Source organism: Cololabis saira, chromosome 6, assembly GCF_033807715.1.
Source record: "Cololabis saira isolate AMF1-May2022 chromosome 6, fColSai1.1, whole genome shotgun sequence".
Classification (NCBI taxonomy): Eukaryota; Metazoa; Chordata; class Actinopteri; order Beloniformes; family Belonidae; genus Cololabis; species Cololabis saira.
Genome location: NC_084592.1, coordinates 43025580 through 43047241, shown reverse-complemented (window position 1 = coordinate 43047241; position 21662 = coordinate 43025580). Strand labels below are relative to the sequence as shown.

General features: G+C 37.6%; 1 protein-coding gene across 1 annotated transcript in view; it reads right to left on the bottom strand.

Moving 5' to 3' along the window:
• The window catches only part of slc9a2 (solute carrier family 9 member 2), a 41189-nt gene extending 24618 nt beyond the window's left edge, over positions 1-16571 (bottom strand). Inside the window, exons 1-4 of the mRNA XM_061724620.1 lie at positions 16173-16571; positions 11928-12142; positions 10696-10944; positions 664-914 (exon numbers count right to left, since the gene is read on the bottom strand). Coding sequence (XP_061580604.1) covers positions 664-914; positions 10696-10944; positions 11928-12142; positions 16173-16443 — 986 coding nt within the window. The 5' untranslated portion in view covers positions 16444-16571. The remainder of the gene's footprint in view (positions 1-663; positions 915-10695; positions 10945-11927; positions 12143-16172) is intronic.
• Between the last annotated feature and the right edge of the window lie 5091 nt (positions 16572-21662).

The following is a 21662-nucleotide window of genomic DNA, read 5'->3' as shown; positions in this document are numbered from 1 at the left end:
ATCTACTCTTATAGTTATTCAAGTATATCGTTATACCATTGCTGTCTATTGTTCTCTATTATATTGTAGTATTATAGTAAAGTAATGATAATGTAATACTATGCATTATAATTACTTCTATTAGTACATACATACATAGTAGCACAACTAAATGCTGGACGTTTTTTCTTTTCTTTAGTTTGCTTTGATTTGTTTGATTTTTACTATATTTATATATACATATAATAGAGTATTATATCACTGTATAGAACAGTTATTAAAGTAGGTATGTGTGTTTTATAAGTAAGCTTATTGAAACTCTTGTTATATGTCTTAAGAAAACTCAAATATCCTATTTCAAAAAATTTGAATATTCTGGGAATCTTAATCTTAAACTGTAAGCCATAATCAGCAATATTAAAATAATAAAAGGCTTGCAATATTTCAGTTGATTTGTAATGAATCCAGAATGTATGACATTTTTTTTTTTTTTTTTTTTTTTTTTTTTTAAATTGCATTACAGAAAATAAAGGACTTTATCACAATATTCAAATTTTCTGAGACAGTCCTGTTTATATTTGTATTCTGTTTTTTTTCCTTTTTATATTTTATTTATCCTGCATGTTGGAAATAAAATCTTCAAATCACAATCAAATCAGAAATTAAACGTTGGGATGTACTCACGCCATGATGGAGGAGATGGCGAAGAGCTCGGCCACCAGGTAGGCCAGGTAGCTGTACATGAAGATGAAGAGCGGCTCGATCTCCCGGACCCGGGACGTGAACCTGGTGGTGAAGGCGGCCACGAAGCCGAACAGGACGCCGAAGCCCATCCCGCCCAGGCCCACCACGAAGAACCGGGCCACGCCCAGGAACACGTCCGTGGGCTCCACCACCGGCATCTCCGCCACGAAGCTGAACATGTTGTACAAAACCTGGGGGGGGGGCAGGGGACAGAGGTCACGACAGAGGTCACGGCAGAGGTCACGACAGAGGTCACGGGGAGGTCGTTCACCCAAACACTCGCTCAGCAGCGTCCGTATGGAGCCAAATCAAGGCCAAAAGTTTTGCTAATTTGAAAATAAAATTGTAATTGAAAAACTAAGATTTGAACCTGAAAATTCAAGTTTTGATCATTAACTTATTTTTTTTCAGTTTCACATCTTTTTTTTCAGTTTCACATCTTTTTTCCAGTTTCAGACTTTTGGCCCCGATCTGGCGTGGGGGGCGTGGCTTCAACGGAAAGGGGCGTGGCATAATGAGTGACAGCATAACAGAGAAGGCGGGGGACGTTCCTCAGTCATGTTGCCTTCAGGAAACGTAGGTTGCAGAAGTTATCAGTAGAAGTATGAATCAACACTGTATATACACTATATTCACGTGATTGGCAGTGGAAAAAACGGATACTAGTGACACATTTCTGTTTAAAAAGCTGTTTTAGACCGTGAGTGCTGGGGCCCACGGCTTGTCCTGGCGGAGCGGACGCCATCGCAAAAAACAATACTGAAACGCGTTCACGGTAGTATGTGGAAGGGGAAAATGTCAAACTGAACTGTACAGTCTGGCATAGTTTATTGCTTTTATACTGCGATTGGTGCCAAGTACGGTCTAAAACAGCTTTTTTCAGGTTCAAATCTTAGTTTTTCAAATTAGCAAAACTTTTGGCCTTGATTTGGCTCCATACGTCCGCGGCGCGGTGACCTCATTTCTTTAAGCACTTTTCAATGAGTCGTATAAAAAGCTGTACTTTCTTTTGTTCCTTAATAAATGTATTTGAACCCACATCATTAATGTTCGTTTTATTTTTGATGAAAGTCTGAAACTTACAAAATAGTAAAAAACTGCATAAAAGCCACATTATTTAAAATTATACCCTCGCTACTTAATTTCACTTACTGGAAACAATCCCGACTCTTTTGGATAAAAGTAACTTTAAAACTTTTAAAAGACGCTCTGAACCCGCAGCATCCGACTGTTTCAGGAAACATCCTCAATATTCTGTTTCTGTTTTTAACTCGGCTCCGTTAACTCATTAAATTATCTTTAAGAAACAATCTAAAAGCAGAGCTTTATTTGAAAAGAAGAGAAGTTAAAGTGCTCAATAATATTGCTGACATCATAAAACCCACTCGTGACTCATCTAAAAACAGCTTTTCAAAACACGTTTTTCAAGCTTCTCTAAAGTAAAGCGGTTCATTGTTTAGTTTTTTACAGCAGCAGTCGTACATTAAGTCAACTCCTACCAGTCACATCCTGAAGTGGAAGCACTTGTGCTTCTGGAAATATGAAATTGTGCTTGTTTTTTAAGCATTTCTTTCCCTTGACCTTGTACAAAAGAGTCGGGAGGTTAACGGAGCGACTCCAGGAATAAATAAAGGATTTAAATATGAGAGTAAAGAGCTCTTAGCACATTATATACACGAAGAGATTTAAATAATATGAGGAAATTAAAGCATTAAAATGATGCCCTCGCTATGATAACACGACTTATGGTGGTTTTGAGTTAATTTCACTTCCTGGAAACAATACAGACTCTTTGGCTAAAAGTAATTTTAAATAAATGCAGATCCTCCCACCGGACTGAACGCTGCAGGAAACATCTCCAACGTTTGCATCTTCAATATTCTGTTGATTTTAACTTGGCTCCGTTCACTTATTTAATTCTAACGAACTCTTTAAGAAACCATCTAAAACCAGGGGCCGGATTCACAAAACATTCTTAAGAAAAAAAATCTTCTTAAGTGTCATTTTTTTCTCAAGTACCGGTAAGTATTTTCTCAACTTTCTTCTTAAGTTTCTTCTTAAGAAAAAACTTAAGAATAAATGGTATTCTTGAAATAAAAGTTCTCAATTTGTTCTTGACTTTTTTCCTAACTTTAAGACAACCTTGACCTGTCTTAAAATGTCTTCTGTGAAACATAATAATAATAATAATAATAATAATAATAATAATAATAATACTCTAATATCACCTTTTTCAACACATTTTAGACAAGTTTAGACTAGTAGGTCATAGTTTGAGGATATACTTTGTAATTAATTTCACAAAGAGACTGTTTGTTAGCATGTTAGTTAGCGTGGTAGTTAATTATTATTAATTTTCCCCAATAGTATTTTTTTTCAACACATTAATCTCATCCCATAACCTTGAAAAGTTCCTGCATCTCTTTTTCTCCTTCTCCATGTTTAGTGAGTGAGTGACGGTTAAGACGCAAACTACATGTACCTGTATATATAATATATATATGTATATATAAATGTTGTTTGTTGGCGCGTGCAATGACATATTTTAAGAAGTTCTTAAGTAGGAAAAGTAAGAAATTCGTAAGAAATGACAGTTCTTAAGACGGTTCTTAAGAAAATATTGAGGAATTGCACTTAAGAACTTTCTTATGACCTTCTTAATTTTAGATATTAAGATCGTTCTTAAGAACATACTGGTGAATCCGGCCCCAGAGCTTTATTTGAGAAGAAGAGAAGTTAAAATGCTCGTCGAGATAATAATCTGAAAAAGGTCCTTGTTGTAATAAAATGCTGACATCATAAAACCCACTCGTGACTCATCTAAAAACAGCTTTTCAAAACACGTTTTTCAAGCTTCTCTGAAGTAAAGTGGTTCATTGTTTAGTTTTTTACAGCAGCAGTCGTACATTAAGTCAACTCCTATCAGTCACATCCTGAAGTGGAAGCACTTGAGCTTCTGGAAATATGAATTTTTCTGAAAAGGCGTCTGTTGGACTTTCCTTTCCCTTCAGCTGCTAAATTAAAAAGGTCGGGGCAATTTAATACTTAAAAACATGTCCTATAGCTTTTTCTCCAAACATTTTATTTCCTTGACCTTGTACAAAAGAGTCGGGAGGTAAAGGAGCGACTGCAGGAATAAATAAAGGATTTAAATATGAGAGTAAAGAGCTCTTAGCACATTATATACACGAAGAGATTTAACTAATATGAGGGAAACAGGAAAGCGGGTGGGTGTTTGGTGTTTGAGCGGGAGCTCAGGTATCAGGCGTGCATGTGTGTCGACTCCTCCCAACAACCAAACGTACATGAGAGTGACCTCAGAACTGGTTTAGCAGCATCTGAACAAACAGGCTCCGAGCAGAAACGGCTCTTTACTGACTCACGACACCGACATTCCCTCAGCTCGGCTTTACGAGTTTGGGAACTGTGTCGGAGCGCCGGCGCTTCTCACACACACACACACACACACACACACACACACACACACACACACACACACACACACACACACACACACACACACACACACACACACACACACACACACACACACACACACACACACACACACACACACACACACACACTAAACTCACACACACACACGTTAAACTCACACATGCACGGTAACCCGGAAAGATGGACGACTGGTTTTTACAATATCTAATGAAACCAGAGGACGAGTGTTTGAGTGGGAAGAATTGAAAAAGCTTCACACGATGCACAAGCAGTGAATCTGCTGCTTCACCCTTTAGTAAACCTTCAGAATAGGGAAAGAAAAAGTAAATGGAATATATATATATATATATATATATACACACACACACACACATATACAGGACTGTCTCAGACAATTAGAATATTGTGATAAAGTCCTTTATTTTCTGTAATGCAAAAATGTCATACATTCTGGATTCATTACAAATCAACTGAAATATTGCAAGCCTTTTATTATTTTAATATTGCTGATCATGCTTTACAGCTTAAGAAAACTCAAATATCCTATCTCAAAAAATTAGAATATTCTGGGAATCTTAATCTTAAAATGTAAACCATAATAAGCAATATTAAAATAATAAAAGGCTTGCAATATTTCAGTTGATTTGTAATGAATCCAGAATGTATGACATTTTTTTTTTTTAAATTGCATTACAGAAAATAAAGAACTTTATCACAATATTCTGTATATACACATACATACACATGTTGATACAAACCACAACTACATTGTATCTGGTGTTTCCATGTGTAGTTCAGCCGGGCTGCTGCTGTGTTTGTCAACAGTTTAAAGTGGAACTCATGGAACTCATGTTTTCACAGTAAATAGTATCCCCAAATGCAGAGGTGTCAAGTAACGGAGTACAAATACTTTGTTACCTTACTTAAGTAGAAATTTTGGTTAAGAACTTTTTACTTTTACTCCTTACATTGTCCCGCAATTATCTGTACTTTTTACTCCTTACAATTTAAAAACAGCCTCGTTACTCTATTTCATTTCGGCCTTTAAAAAAAACTATCCAGTTAAATTGCTCCATCCGGATAGAGTGAATTTGGTTGTGGTTGTTTCAGATGTTCTTGTCCAGTTTTGTTCTTACATCCGTTCCCTCAGATTCCTGCAACTAAACTTGGATGTACATTCCAATAAAGGTTAGGATAAATGATAACATGCCTCTGAAGTTTGACTTTTTGCACCATTACAATACTTATAGGCAACTAGTCATCATATCTCCTGCTCTCTGAAACACATGTTAATGCTCAATAGTACACATATATGCTTCTTTAATATATTTACATTATTATTATTTTATTTATTATTATTATGGGCATGCCAAGTAATGGCATGACCATATTGCAATCGTCCAGAATGGCCCAAAGGGCAATGTTGCTAGCATTTTGCTAACAAGCTAAAGTCGCAAAAGTCCCACTGCGCACCAGCGGGTGTACAGCATGACCCCGCTCTGATGTGGAAAAAAAAAATCCCCAAAAACTAAAACACGGCCGGAAAAACGAGGAAAAACATGAAAATGAAGGCGATATATTAGTATCTAGAAAAGGTTTCCCTTTTCTTTTTATTATTATTCTTATTCCGCACTTTTTTTCGTCCGTTAATGCGGCCCGAACCGGAATGTGCACCCATGCATGGCATACATCGTTGGATGCGTCTCCATCATGCCTCGATGGGCATTACTTTTCTCCGTAATAGGGGTTACCGGGGCAACGCTAGTTGCCAAAAAGCAAAAAAAAAGGCGAAAATTCCCACGCTTATTGCTCGGCCGAACTTTGTCGTAGAGACATCGTTCAAACTTTCAAACACTCGGCCTGATTGTCCCTAAAGGTACGTACAAGCTCATTATGCCAAGTATTACAGTTTTTGTGATATTGACCTTTCTTTTTTTTTTTTTTTTCCATTTGACTTTGGACGCTTGTTGCTAGGCAACAGGTTATCGTAGAGACATGGTACAAATGTTTCCCGACTCGGCACGCTGTGGACTTCAACATACTCAAATTTCATGAAGCTGGGATTTAAGGAAATTTTATGTCAAAATCCAGGCCACATGGCCCCATTCATTCGGATGGAGTTTTTTACCATGGTGAAAAATAAACCTATCCGTTAACATAGCCTGAACCGGAACATGCACCCATACATGGCATACATCGTTGGATGCGTCTCCATGGTTCCTCGATGGGCATTACTTTTCTCAGTAAAAAGTGTTACCGTGGCAACGCTAGATGCCAAAAAGCAAAAAAAAAGGCGAAAATTCGGACGCTTATTGCTCGGCCGAACTTTATCGTAGAGACATGGTTGAAACTTTCAAACACTCGGCCCGATTGGCAGTAACGGCCCCTACAACCTCATTATGCTAATTACTACAGTTTTCGCGATATTGACCTTTCATTTTTTTTTTTTATTTCTGTTTGAATTTGGACGCTTGTTGCTAGGCAACAGGTTATCGTAGAGACATCGTACAAATGTCCCCTGACTCGGCACGCTGTGGAATTCAACATACTCAAATTTCATGAAGCTGGGAATTAAGGAAATTTTATGTCAAAATCCAGGCCAAATGGCCCCATTCATTCGGATGGGGTTTTGTACCATGGTGAAAAAAAAAACCTATCCGTTAACGTAGCCTGAACCGGAACGTGCACCCATGCACGGCATACATCGTTAGATGCGTCTCCATCTTGCCTCGATGGGCATTACTTTTCTCAGTCAAAAGCGTTACCGTGGCAACGCTAGATGCCAAAAAGCGCGCCCCATTAATAACTATTGGGAGCACAGGAATGAATGAAATACAAGCGTAAAAACACCTCAAACTGACATAGAACCACCCCGAACACAACCACTACAGCCCCAAACCAAAGCAGCAAGAGGGGACGAATGGGCAGTAGGGCATGCCCATATCAAAATTTCCAGAAATTTTCTAGTTATTATTATTATTATTATTATTACTAAGATACATTCATTTTCAATGGCTTTTGTCCTTAAGGGCTTTTTTCCCCCTTACATTACTTTTACTTTTACACTTTAAGTAGTTTTAAAACCAGTACTTTCATACTTTTACTTGAGTAAAAAACTTGAGTTGATACTTCAACTTCTACAGGAGTATTTTTAAACTCTAGTATCTATACTTCTACCTGAGTTAAGAATGTGAATACTTTTGACACCTCTGCCAGAATGCAAAGTATCAGTCCTGAATGCTCTAAAGAGCGATGTTGAAAAGTTACACTCACGCACAGGGCCGGCCCGAGGACTTTTAGGGGCCCGGAGCAAGATTTAGTTTGTTTTCTCAAAAACACTCCAAGCGTAAACACGGCTTACAGGTGAAGTTAAGTATCAACAAATCACCTACTTTAGTTTGAATTCTGTGTTAAATCGACTGATTTGAACCGAGGTTTGGATTCTTTAGATCAGTGATTCTCAACTGGGGGGGCCGCGGACAGGTTTCAGTGGATCCGTGACTTTTTCCTCAGGTAAAGGTGAAGCTATATATTTTCTTGAGTATTTTGAGAACTATTTCTAAGATGTTTCACTTTTTTATTTCTTGTATTTTACAGGAAAACACCAGCTGAGTCTGTCAGCCTTACGTTTAAAGCTTGGTTATGAGGATAGTTTTACTAGTACATGTTATATATTAAATTAGTGGATATTCAGCTAAAACTAGATATTTTTGGGTCTTTTTGGAATTCTTTCTCGGTTGTTGCAGGTTTTTATTTCACCTTTGTGCATGTAAACACCGTTAATTCTGTACAATCTGAGGTTTAAACTGCATCGTCTCTTTGATTCCGATATGGATTTGGGTTAATGTTATTAAAACAGTTTTTTGAGCTGTTGCATGAAATATATAAGTGTAGTTCTGCAAAATTAGTATTATATTGATATTCAACAGCAAGTATTAGCAGCTAATGATGCTGTAAGGACCAATCAGCTCCCAGAATGCTGATAGAACTGCTTTCAGAAACATCATGTGGGGCAGAATTACCAAACAGATCCAGGGAGGAAATAGAAACGGATGAAATCGCTTTTATTTTTTCCATTTTCAGTGTTTTTCGGGTTTTTAATTTTTGAGAATTTGGTTTTTAGCATTTTATGCAAACGTAAGCCCAAGACAGTATATAAAATAATGAAATGTGTCCAACAAAACTAAACAAAAAAATACCAAAAGTTGTAATGTAATGATGAAATGTACATCTGTGTTATATTTGTGTTACTTTAAAAACTAAAATACAAAAATAAAGTTTAAAAAAAAGACAAAAAAAAAACAGTTTTTTGAGCTGTTGCATGAATTATATTTCTGATATGAACAGATCCAGGGCAGAAAACAGACGCCGTATGAAATCGGTTTTATTTTTTTCCACATTGCGTTTCAGTTTTAAATTTTTTTAAATTTGGTTTTTAGTATTTTATGCAAATGTAACCCCAAAACGGTATATAAAGTAATGAAATGTGTGCAACAAAACTAAACTAAACAAAAAAATACCAAAAGTTGTAATGTAACGATGGAAAAAAATAAAATAAAAAATAAAAATTAAAGCTGCAAGCAGCGATGAACGGGCCCTCGCACTCACGGCCACCGCCCCCCATAAGCATATCAGAAATGACACCACCCACGACTCTCTATGTCAAACCATTCAAAAGATATAGCAGAAAAAAGGGACAACCAATCCGAAGAAGGGGCGGGGCTAATTTGCACCAATTATGGTTAAGGACTCAATACCGAGTCCCATGACACCACCCACGACTCTTTATGTCAAACCATTCAAAAGTTATGGCAGAGAAAAGTTTTCTAGGGGGCGCTGTTGAGCCGTTAGGCCACGCCCATTAATGCAAACCATGAAATATCAAATTTTTCACCAGGCCTGGCTTGCATGCAAAATTTGTTGACTTTTGGGGAACTATCAAATATGGACCAATCAGATGAAGGGGGGCACGCTTTTTGGCGTCTAGCGTCGCCATGGTAACACTTTTGAAAGAGAAAAGTAATGCGCGTAGTCGCAAGATGAAGACGCACATTTTGATGTATAACACACCTGGGTGCACGTTACGGTTCGGGCCGTATTAATTGCCGAAAGAATGGCATAAATTGCATCAAAATTACACAATTAATTCAAAATGGCTGACTTCCTGTTCGGTTTCGGCCATGTCGCCAAGAGACTTTTCTTTAAGTTGCGACATGATACAGGTGTGTACCGATTTTCGTGCATGTACGTCAAACCGTATTGTGGGGCTTGAGGCACAAAGTTTTCCGGGGGGCACTGTTGAGCCGTTAGGCCACGCCCATTAATGCAAACCATGAAATATCAAATTTATCGCCAGGCCTGGCTTGCATGCAAAATTTGGTGACTTTTGGGGAACTATCAAATATGGACCAATCAGATGAAGGGGGGGTGCGCTTTTTGGCTTCTAGTGTCGCCACAGTAACACTTTTGAAAGAGAAAAGTAATGCGTGTAGTCGCAGGATGGAGACGCACATTTTGATGTATAACACACTTGGGTGCACGTTACGGTTCGGGCCGTATTAATTCTCGAAGGAATGGCTCATATTGCTCCAAAATTACGCGATTAATTCAGAATGTTCAAAATGGCCGACTTCCTGTTCGGTTTCGGCCATGGCGCCAAGAGACTTTTCTTTAAGTAAAGACATGATAAAGAAGTGTACCGATTTTCATTCATGTACGTCAAACCGTATTATGGGGCTTGAGGCGCAAAGTTTTTTCTGTCTGAACCAACCAGATGAAGGGTGGGCGCGCTTTTTGGCGTCTAGCGTCGCCACGGTAACGCTTTTGAAAGAGAAAAGTAATGCGTGTTGTCGCAGGATGGAGACGCACGTTTTGATGTATAACACACCTGGGGGCACGTTACGGTTCGGGCCGTATTAACTGCCGAAGGAATGGCATAAATTGCGCCAAAGTGACACGATTAATTCAAAATGGCTGACTTCCTGTTCGGTTTCGGCCATGTCGCCAAGAGACTTTTCTTTAAGTTGTGTACTGATACAGGTGTGTAGCGATTTCCGTGCATGTACGTCAAACCGTATCGTGGGGCTTGAGGCACAAAGTTTTCAAGGGGGCGCTGTTGAGCCATTTTGCCACGCCCATTAATGTAAACCATTAAATATCAAATTTTTCGCCAGGCCTGACTTGCATGCAAAATTTGGTGACTTTTTGGGCACGTTTAGGGGGGCAAAAAGGCCCTCCTTTCGTCAGAAGAAAGAAAGAAAAAAGAAAAAAGAAAAAAGAAAAATTCCTACAGATACAATAGGGCCTTCGCACTGAAGGTGCTCGGGCCCTAATAAAAAAATCAATCTTTAGTCATACGAATCGATTTTTAGGAATTAATATGAGAATCGATTTAGAATCGGAAAATCGATTTTTTTCCAACACCGGCCTAGCCGAGAATCAGTGCTTTAGATCAGATCTAAACGGTGGTGGGGGGTTTTTAAGGCCCCGGGAACCGGCCCTGCGGACACTCACCACTGTGACGGCGTCGTTGAACAGACATTCCCCGAACACCACGATGTAGAGCTGCTCGTTGACGGACACGTCCTCGAACACGCTGAGCACGGCCACCGGGTCCACGGCCGAGATGATGGCGGCGAACAGCAGGTTCTCCTGCAGGTTGATGTCCTGCACGTCGAAGGCCTCGATCTGGCAGATGGCGAACAGGGACATGCCGATGCCGATGCTGTTCCAGAGAGTTCCCACCACCGCAAACCACAGCACCTGGGGGGGATGGGGGGGCACCCGTCAAACATCTGCACCTCATGGTGCACCTCTGTCAGGGGAACCACACTACTGACTAGGGCTGGGAATTAAATGTCAAGAATCGATTACGATTCTTAAGATTCAGAATCAATTATCAAGATTTGATTCGATCCGATTCTGATATCAATTTGTACGGAAGAGTATTAGGGACATGCAGGAGAAAAAATATTTTAAGGCCACATTTTTTTTTGAATGTGCACTTCGAGAAAAAAGTCGAAATGTCGAGAAAAAAGTCGATATTTCGTGAATAAAGTCGAAATTTCGCCTTTTTTCACGAAATTTCGACTTTATTCTTGAAATTGTATTTCAACATTAATCTCGACATTTCGACTTTTTTCCCGAAATGCATAATGAAAAAAATAATCTTCCTCCTCTAAAATATTATTTTTATTTTTCTCTTGCCTGGCCCTAATACTCTTCCGTAGATTTGGGTTAGTGTAATTAAAACTGTTTTTTTTTTATTTGTTTTTTTTTTTTTAATGGCAGACCAGAATCAGGAAGGGAGAAAGGAAGGAAAGGAGGGAGGAAGGAATGGAGAAAAGGAAAGAAAGAAGGGAGGGAAGAAGGAAGGAATGGAGAAATTAAGGAAAGAAGGAAGGAAAAGCAAAGAAGGTAATAAAGGAACTAATGACGAAAGGGAGGTAGGAAGAAAAAGGAGTAAAGGAGGAAAAGAGGAAAGGAAGAAGGAAGGAGAGAGCATGGCAGGAGGAAAGAAGGATAGAAGAATTTTGACCCAAAGACAGCACAAGGGTTAAACATATTTAAAAGGCAAAAAAAAGGCACCAGTTATTCTCGTGTCCAACAAAACATTGCTTTTTTGGGCATAAACAAAATAAATACCAAAAGTATGAAAAAAAAAAAAAAAAAATCGATCTTTAGACATACAAATCGATTTTTAGGAATTAATATGAGAATCCATTCAAAACAGGGCTACTACCCACCGTGCCGATGTTCTCGAAGAAGGGCCTGGTGGGCATGAAGTAGCCCGAGTCCAGCACGATGGGGGGCAGCATGTACAGGAAGAAGACGTTGGTGGTGAGGACGGCCGGCGGCTCCTCGTGCACCGAGTGCATGATTCCCCCCACGATCAGGCCGATGCTGATGAGCAGGCAGGACTCCGGCACCCACACCGTGATCTTGTGGTACACGTGGAAACCTGGGGGGACACATATTCTGATGAACCCGGGCCGACCAGCCTGCAGGATCCAGATACATCAGTTACTTTATAGAGAGGGAACGTGCATGACGTCACAGATGAGACTTCACAGCGGGTTTCGCCCACTGAGTGTCAGAAAGACTGAGTGTCAGAAAGACTGAGTGTCAGAAAGACTGAGTGGCAGAAAGACCGATTGGCAGCGTAATCTTTCAGTTTGAGCAACTGGAAAACATCTAAAATAGGAAAGAGCTGTTGTGCGATCGACTGTACTCATAGATTTAGCAAGAAATCGGAGTTATCGTTTTACAGACTGACGGAAAATAAGCTTAAGAGAGACAAATGGATCGCTGCAATTCACAGAAACAACTGGATCCAGACACCGAAACGTGGATTTGCGGTTCCCATTTTGTATCAGGTAATGTTGGATTTTTGGGTATCTAATAGGAATGGGTGATATTTTACCGTTCACGATAAACCGTCAAAAAAATTCCCCACGGTAAGAATTTGTCATCTCGCGGTAAAAACGATAAATTCCCGTTGATGTTCTGCGTTAAATCCACGCACAACGAAAGAAAGAAAGAAAGAAAGAAAGAAAGAAAGAAAGAAAGAAAGAAAGAAAGAAAGAAAGAAAGAAAGAAAGAAAGAAAGAAAAGTTTTGCATTACAGGTGGACTTTTTATCAATTCAATTGGTGTAGTTTAGTAGAATTTAGTATCTTTTAGAGCAGTGATTTGGGGGTTCCAAAGACTGAATGTGGTGATAGATTTATAGTTAAAAAAATGGAGTTGAATTGGTATTTTTTTTATCGTCATTTTTATCGTTATCGGGATAAATGCCAGAAATTATCGTGATACATTTTTTAGTCCATACCGCCCATCCCTAGTAGCTAACCTTAAACGGTCAAATCATAAAGTTCGGTGTCCTCACCACTTTAATTTCTACAACAAATCCTGCCTTGAAGTCGGACCAAGCGTCAAGACTTTTGTAAGCCTTCAAGCTTTGCTTCGTGTATTTCCCCGGTGTAGAAATTAATACATATAAATATCAGGAAACTCGTTTCGTGGCCAAATATTAATGTCCATGGACCACTGGTTCTTGGTAAATGTACCAAATATTAATGTCCATGGACCACTGGTTCTTGGTAACTGTACCAAATATTAATGTCCATGGACCACTGGTTCTTGGTAACTGTACCAAATATTAATGTCCATGGACCACTGGTTCTTGGTAACTGTACCAAATATTAATGTCCATGGACCACTGGTTCTTGGTAACTGTACCAAATATTAATGTCCATGGACCACTGGTTCTTGGTAACTGTACGGGTCACTGTCAAGTCCAACTGACTTTAATTTAAACCGATAATCGACTGTTATCCCGTCTTCTCCACTAGTTGCTTGACCAGCGTTTACTGCGTGCTGCCACCTTGAAACTTTGATTCAAAAACAAGTGCAGAATATAAGTGTCATGGAGACAGACGGGCGAGGGAACGAGCAGCGCAGAAAGACCGGAATTAATTTAAAGCGGAATGAGTGTAAACATGATCGCGGTATTATTCTATTCAGATTTAAAATCGGAATAAAGCAGCCACTTATTTGGAATTAAGTTTAATTCGGAATGGCCATTTTCATTCGGAATTAGGTGTTTACATGGTAATTTTTACTCTTTTTAAATCGGGTTTACTTTAATTCTGAATTAAAGAGGAATTAAACTTCCCATGTAAACGCACTCAATGTTTGGATTCGGTCCAGCAGACTTCTGGCTTTCTGGGTCCACTTAGACCAGGGGTCGGCAACCCAAAATGTTGAAAGAGCCATATTGGACCAAAAACACAAAAAACAAATATGTCTGGAGCCGCAAAAAATGAAAAGTCTTGTATAAGCCTTAGAATGAAGGCAAATGGCCAAAGAAAAAAGTTGAAATGTTGAGAAAAAAGTCGAAATTTTGAGATAAAAGTCGAAATGGTGAGATTAAAAAAGGAAAGGAAAAAGGAAGAAAAAAAGAGAAAAAAAGAAGAAAAAAAGGAAAAAAAAAGGTCAAACATTTTTGAAAAAGCTCCAGGAGCCACAAGGGCGGCGCTAAAGAGCCGCATGTGGCTCTAGAGCCGCGGGTTGCCGACCCCTGCCTTAGACCCAACATTAAGTCTTTTGTAAAGATAGGGGTTATATTTTATGATGGGCTAAAACTTGATCGCCAAGTCAGCTCAGTTGTAAAAAACAGTTTTTATCATATAGGGATTTTATTGAAAGTAAAAGGATACTTGGAGACTATAATCCATGCTTTTATTAACACCAGACTGGATTACTGCTACTCTCTCTATTCTGGCGTAAGCGTGACCACATATATTAAGTTTAATTCGGAATGGCCATTTTCATTCAGAATTAGGTGTTTACATGTTAATTTTTACTCATTTTAAATCGGGTTTAATTTTAATTCTGAATTAAAGAGGAATTAAACCTCCCATGTAAACGCACTCATTGATACATTTGGGATGGGGAGAGGTTTGAGGTCGAGTGGGGGGGGCTCCAAATAACATTTAGGGCCCCAATTTAGTCAGGAGCAGCCCTGTTTATATATTATTATCACCAGTACTGGAGTTGAGGGGGGATGAGGGGGGACGGCATCCCCCCTGAAATAAAAACGGCCCAAATCATCCCCCCTGTAAAACTGACATCCCCCCTTTCCATCCCTTATGTCATTTCATCAATGAATGTGGTTTTACTGCTATTTCAACATTTAGAGTCATCACCAGAAAAATAACACCAGAAAAATAACTTATTTGACAATTTTCACCTGTTTCAAGTGAATTTTCACTTGAAATAAGTAGGAAAATCTGCCAGTGGGACAAGATTTATCTTCTTATTACAAGCAAAAAATCTTGAAAAAATTAGCACAAATTATCTGTCCCCATATGATAGAATCCACCATCCCCCCTGATGTTTTTTTTTACAACTCGAGTACTGGTTGAAGTTACAGTACCTAGGATACCTAATTCATTTGTTTGTATGAAAAGAAAATAACTTTATAGGCTGTAACCAGAGGTGGGTAGAAACAAGTTACATTTACTCCGTGACATTTACTTGAGTAAGTTTTGGGAAATGTTGTACTTTTAGGAGTAGTTTTGAATCACTATACTTTTTACTTTTACTTGAGTAGATTTGTGAAGAAGAAACTGTTCCTCTTCCTCCGCTACATTAGACTACGTTGAGCTGTTACTTTTCTTTTATCCCTTTTATCCACGTACGCGTCAATCTCATGACATCACTGGGTGATTCTTTGGGAAAAAAGTTTGTATTTGCATGTTTTGTCACATTTACACAGACTCAAACACACACAGAGTTTCTATGAGTTCATGTTTGTTCTAGTTCTGCCTGGTTAAAAAAGAAAAGTACAAAGGCTGGAAATTTTGTGCTACTAGTGCTTAATTTATTTTTTTATTCTGTTATTATTTTATTTATTGTATTATTTATTAAAGTACTTGTATTTACTTTAAGATTATTTTAATTTAAGCTATTTTTTATTAATTTTATTATTTTATTGATTTAATTTGCCTGAATATGATTATTTTGTACTTTTGTCGTTTGAATGGTTGTGTTAAAAAAAAAAAAATCAGACGTTACTCAACAGTTACTCAGTACTTGAGTAGTTTTTTCACCAAAGTGGTTGACCTTTTTTTTTCTTTTTTTCTTATTTTTTCTCTTTTTTTCCCTTTTTTTCTTCCTTTTTCCTTTCCTTTTTAATCTTGACATTTCAACTTTTTTTCTCTGAATTTTGACTTTTTCTCTCGAAATTGTGACTTTTTTCCCGAAATTTCGACTTTTTTCTCAACATTTCGACTTTTTTCTCGACATTTCCACTTTTTTCTTAACATTTCCACTTTTTTCTTGACATTTCGACTTTTTTTACTTTTACTCAAGTAATTATTTGGATGACTACTTTTTACTTGTACTTGAGTCATATTATTGTGAAGTAACAGTACTTTTACTTGAGTACAGTTTTTGGCTCCTCTACCAGCTCTGGTCATCACTCACCGATCTTGGAGAAGGAGGCCAGCAGCATCCACAGCGTGATCTCGAAGGGGATCTGGATCCGCGGGTAGTCCATGGTGAACACGGGCAGGTTGTCCTTCTGCTCCTCGGGATAGGCCTGGGGGCCGCTGTCCGGCTGCACCGGGGGCAGGATGGTCACATGGTGGGTCGGGACGCTCGGTTTCGGGGGGATTTCTGCTCCGGAGCGGCGAGGAAGAGTGAAAAACGCGCAGGTGAGGAGCAGCAGGACCGCGGCTCTGCAGCTCGGACCCATGGCGGAGGAGGAGCGGGTTTTACTGGAGTTTAGAGAATATCAGGGGGGTTAAAAGGATAATCCGTCCATCATCCTGGTTCCAGGGGACAGAAATCTGCTTCTGTGTCGGACCCGGCTCTCCTCTCGACCTGCTGGCTCCCACACCTGAGGGGCCCCTGCGACTCACCTGCGCTCACCTGAGTCTCACCTGCTGAGTCTCACCTGCGTCCCGAGTTCCGATACTGCGGCTGCATGGGCGCGGTCCCGCCGGGCTCTGATTGGCTGATACCTGGAGCCGCGTCTCCAGGTGTGTCTGCTCCGTTCAGGGGCCTCCGGGGAGTTTCGGTGGCCCCGGGGTCAGGATCAGGGGGGGCCACCAGGGGGGCCACAAGTTTCAGCTTCAGCTCGGAGATGAAAGTTTCCTGGATTTATTAAAAAAAAAAAAAAAAAAAGTAAATAAAATAATATATCAAATTTATATCAAAGTAAATAAAAAAGAGAGATATCAAAGTAAATAAAATAATATATCAAAGTAATATCAAAGTAAATAAAAAGAGAGATATCAAAGTAAATAAAAAGAGAGATATCAAAGTAAATAAAAAGAGAGATATCAAAGTAAATTCACTTCACTTAATTTACTGCTCACTGTTTTTAATATATATTTACAAAACTGTTTTACATACTGCACAAAACAAAACAAAAAATTGCCTTTTGCACTCAGGTCAGTTCCAGTAAATGTCTGTGTTGTGTTGTATTTATTCATGTGAACTCTTTTTAAAATCTTTTTTAAATCTTATCTTTATCTTTTTTAAATTTTTATCTGTTGTGCCTGCGCACTTTATATGTTTCACCGAGGGAAGTGGGAAACGTCCTCTCGATTCCTTGTATGTCTGACATGTGAAGAAACGATAATAAAGCTACTTTGACTTTTGACTTTGACTAAATAAAATAATATATCAAAGTAATATCAAAGTAAAGAAAGACGAGAGAGATATCGAAGTAAATAAAAAGAGAAATATCAAAGTAGATAAAAAAGAGAGATATCAAAGTAAATAAAAAATATATCAAAGTAATATCAAAGTAAATAAAAAGAGAGATATCAAAGTAAATAAAAAAGGTATCAAAGTAATATCAAAGTAAATAAAAAAGAAAGATATTAAAGTAAATAAAATAATATATCAAAGTAATATCAAAGTAAAGAAAGACGAGAGAAATATCAAAGTAAATAAAAAAGAGAGAGATATCAAAGTAGATAAAATAATATATCAAAGTAATATTAAAGTAAATAAAAAGAGAGAGATATCAAAGTAATATTAAAGTAAATAAAAATAGAGAGATATCAAAGTAATATTAAAGTAAATTAAAAAATGTAGTTTTAAATTGGTTCATATTGACTTTAAATCCAGTTTTATGTATTTCATAGCTTTTGATTTTGTGTTGCTTCTAATTCCAGATTACAGTTATTGTAAAGCACTTAGGAAAGAGATCTGTGGGTCTCAATACAGAGAAAAACAGATTACAACGTTGCCAAAATTTCCAGATTGGATAAATGTATTGAATGACTTTGTCCACATTTGTCATGTTTGTCTGCAGTGTTGCAAATAAAGGAGAGAAAAATATGTTGTTGCTGTAAATGTTGTTTTCTTTGAAGGAAAGAAGAAAACAAAAGATGCAAGATGCAGTTTTACCTTCAGGGAGGCTTTGACGGCATAAAGTGGAATAAAATGTTGCTGTAACTGCAAAGTGAAAAGAAACTCCTACACAGAATATAACCACCAAATATTAAATATTCTTGTTCCATTTCATTGAGTTGAGGAATAAATAATCTCTCATTTGAATAACTATTTATACCGATATATTTCAGATTTATATTTATAGAAAATCTGCAAACCATTTAACTTCAATGAAGACATTCTTATATGTCTAGAATTTTTTTTTTTGTTTTAGCTGATATTATTGTTGAGAAATGCCTCAATCAATAAGAATGGGCAGGAAATAACATTTAAATATCTCCACCAGGAACTAAAATACGGAATAAGAAGTAACAATAATAGTAATTATAATATCACAATCATATGCTGTAACAATGCACCTCCCAATAATCTAATCATATCTACCTCATTCTGCTGCACCTTTCACTTTTTTAATTGTATATATGTTAATAAGTGCCACATTTGTTTAGTTACTGTTTGCTACTTTTTAAATCTGGGTACAGTGAGCAAAATAACCAGAGTCAAATTCCTTGTCGGGCAATGTTCAAACTTGGCCAAATAAGCTGATTCTGATTCTGATTAAAACAAACTCAGGTCTTTTTTATATGTACAAATGTGATAATATCTTTTCAACAAGTTCAGTTTATATTTACTGATAAATATTTACACTAAGTTGAAGTTACATTACCTAAGATACCTAATTCATTTGTTTGTATGAAAAGAAAATAACTTTATAGGCTGTAAATACAAGTTTATACTGTAGGCTGTAAACATAGACATATATACGTAGACGCCGAGTGTTCTTGCCCGCTGCTGCGATACGTCAACGTCGCCGCCATATTGGATGTTCAAGACTGCGCTGCAAACTAATACAAGTAAATTGACTTATTTTCATAAAGCGCCCTTCTACAAAGAAATGTACGTTTTACGTCTCATTTATTCATTCACACACGCACTAATATACTTGGGAAACAGTTAGGCACCAAATATAATATATTTAATTTTCTCAGACAGCAAAAATAAGAACTTTATTGATCCCACATAGGAGTAATTCATGTTATAACAGCTATAGAGAACAAGGTAGTGCCGAAAAACAATATATATCCCCCCTCACAAAAATAAGAAAAATAGAGAAACATATTTTTTCATCAACAAAGCATATTAAACATTTTTCAAATAACAAAATAACATATTTGAACCATTTTTCAGACAATAAAATAACAGAAAAATGATAGAGAGCTGATATAACATGAATTACTCCTATGTGGGATCAATAAAGTTCTTATTTCTGCCATCTGAGAAAATTAAATATATTATATTTGGTGCCTAACTGTTTCAAGTAACAAAATAACATATTTGAACAATTTTTCAGACAATAAAATAACATTTGAACCATTTTTCAGACAATGGAATAACTGAAAAAATCTTTAAAAAAATGGCTCAAATATGTTATTTTGTCAATATATATCCCCCCTCACAAAAATAAGAAAAATAGGGAAACATATTTTCTCATCAACAAAGCATATTTTACATTTCAAGTAACAAAATAACATATTTGAGCCATTTTTTTTAGATTTTTTTCAGTTATTTTATTGTCTGAAAAATTGTTCAAATGTTATTTTATTGTCTTAAAAATCGTTCAAATATGTTATTTTGTTATTTGAAAATGTTTAAATTTGTTTTGTTGATGAAAAAATATGTTTCTCTATTTTTCTTATTTTTGTGAGGGGGGATATATATTGTTTTTCGGCACTACTTTGTTCTCTATAGCTGATATAACATGAATTACTCCTATGTGGGATCAATAAAGTTCTTATTTTTGCCATCTGAGAAAATTAAATATATTATATTTGGTGCCTAACTGTTTCCCAAGTATATTAGTGCGTGTGTGAATGAATAAATGAGACGTAAAACGTACATTTCTTTGTAGAAAGGTGCTTTATGAAAATAAGTCAATTTACTTGTATTAGTTTACAGAGCTGTCTTGCCACATCCAATATGGCGGCGACGTTGACGTACATGCTCAGCGCTCCCTTGTCTGCGCGCGGCGACAGCGGCCTCCGGCGGCCGCGGCCGGTACTGCAGCCCCCTGGGTCTTACGTGGATGAGAGTCAGGGCGAGTCTGATCTGCAGGCGCCGTCGATGCAGGATGCGCATCAGCATGACCACAAACCCTGCGGCCGCTTCCGACGGTAGGAAACCTTTACATTTCCACGTTTATTCATCATTTAACTGCATGTCACGCTTTTATCAGGGCTGTTATTATCAGCGGTTCCTGCTGTAAAATAAAAAATTAAGACAAAAACCGGCTCGCAGCAATACAAGATCAGAATGAGATATGTGTTTACAGCCGCAGCGAGCTGTCAAAACGGTGTTAGTTTTTATTTATGAGGCGTGTTTTGATGGAGCTGAAGGTTGTGGATGTCATCATCCAGAATCAGCATCATGACGCAATATTTATTATTGTCCTCCGATAAATATAGACGCGCAAGTTTAATGGCAATAATGCTGCCATAAATAGATTCTAACGGGGAGGCTGTGGCTCCATTTCCACGCCTAGAAGTCGGGAGTGACACCCAGATTATGTTATATCCAGTACTCGAGTTGTAAAAAAAAAAATCAGGGGGGATGGTGGATTTTATCATATGGGGACAGATAATTTGTGCTGATTACAAATAATATAATATATTACAAATAATAGCAGTGACCAAAACACCTGCAGAAATACTGCAGGAATGACATAGCAGCAGTTAAATGCAGCCTTCTGTAAGCTTGAAATATCCACTGGGCTTACATCAAATACATCAAAACACAACAATAAAGAACAGTTTTCTGAACTTATCAATATGACTCTGTCCTTCACAGGATAAGTAACATGGATCACTGCAAAAACTCACAATCTTAACAAGAATATTTGTCTTATTTCTGGTTAAAATGTCTCATTTTAGTAAAAAAATCTCATTACAAAAACAACAATTTTCACCTGTTTCAAGTAGATTTTTACTTAAAATAAGTAGAAAAATCTGCCAGTGGAACAAGATTTTTTTGCTTGTAATAAGAAGATAAATCTTGTCCCATTGGCAGATTTTTCTACTTATTTCAAGTGAAAATTTACTTGAAACAGGTGAAAATTGTCAAATAAGTTATTTTTCTGGTGTTATTTTTCTGGTGATGACTCTAAATGTTGAAATAGCAGTAAAACCACATTCATTGATGAAATGACATAAGGGATGGAAAGGAGGGATGGCAGTTTTACAGGGGGGATGATTTTGACCGTTTTTATTTCAGGGGGAGATGCCATCCCCCCTCATCCCCCCTCATCTCCAGTACTGGTTATAGCTTTACAGAGCAATGTGTTGACCTGCGTTTATAAAGAAAATAACGTTTAAAATAATAATTAGTTGCACACAGGCCTCACCTGGTTGAAATAAACACAAAAACATGTGCTCCAGTCCTCATGACACTGAAAAGGATTAAAATGAATCTCATTGTTGTCACTCTTTTCATGCCAGAGTGACAATCTAGCTG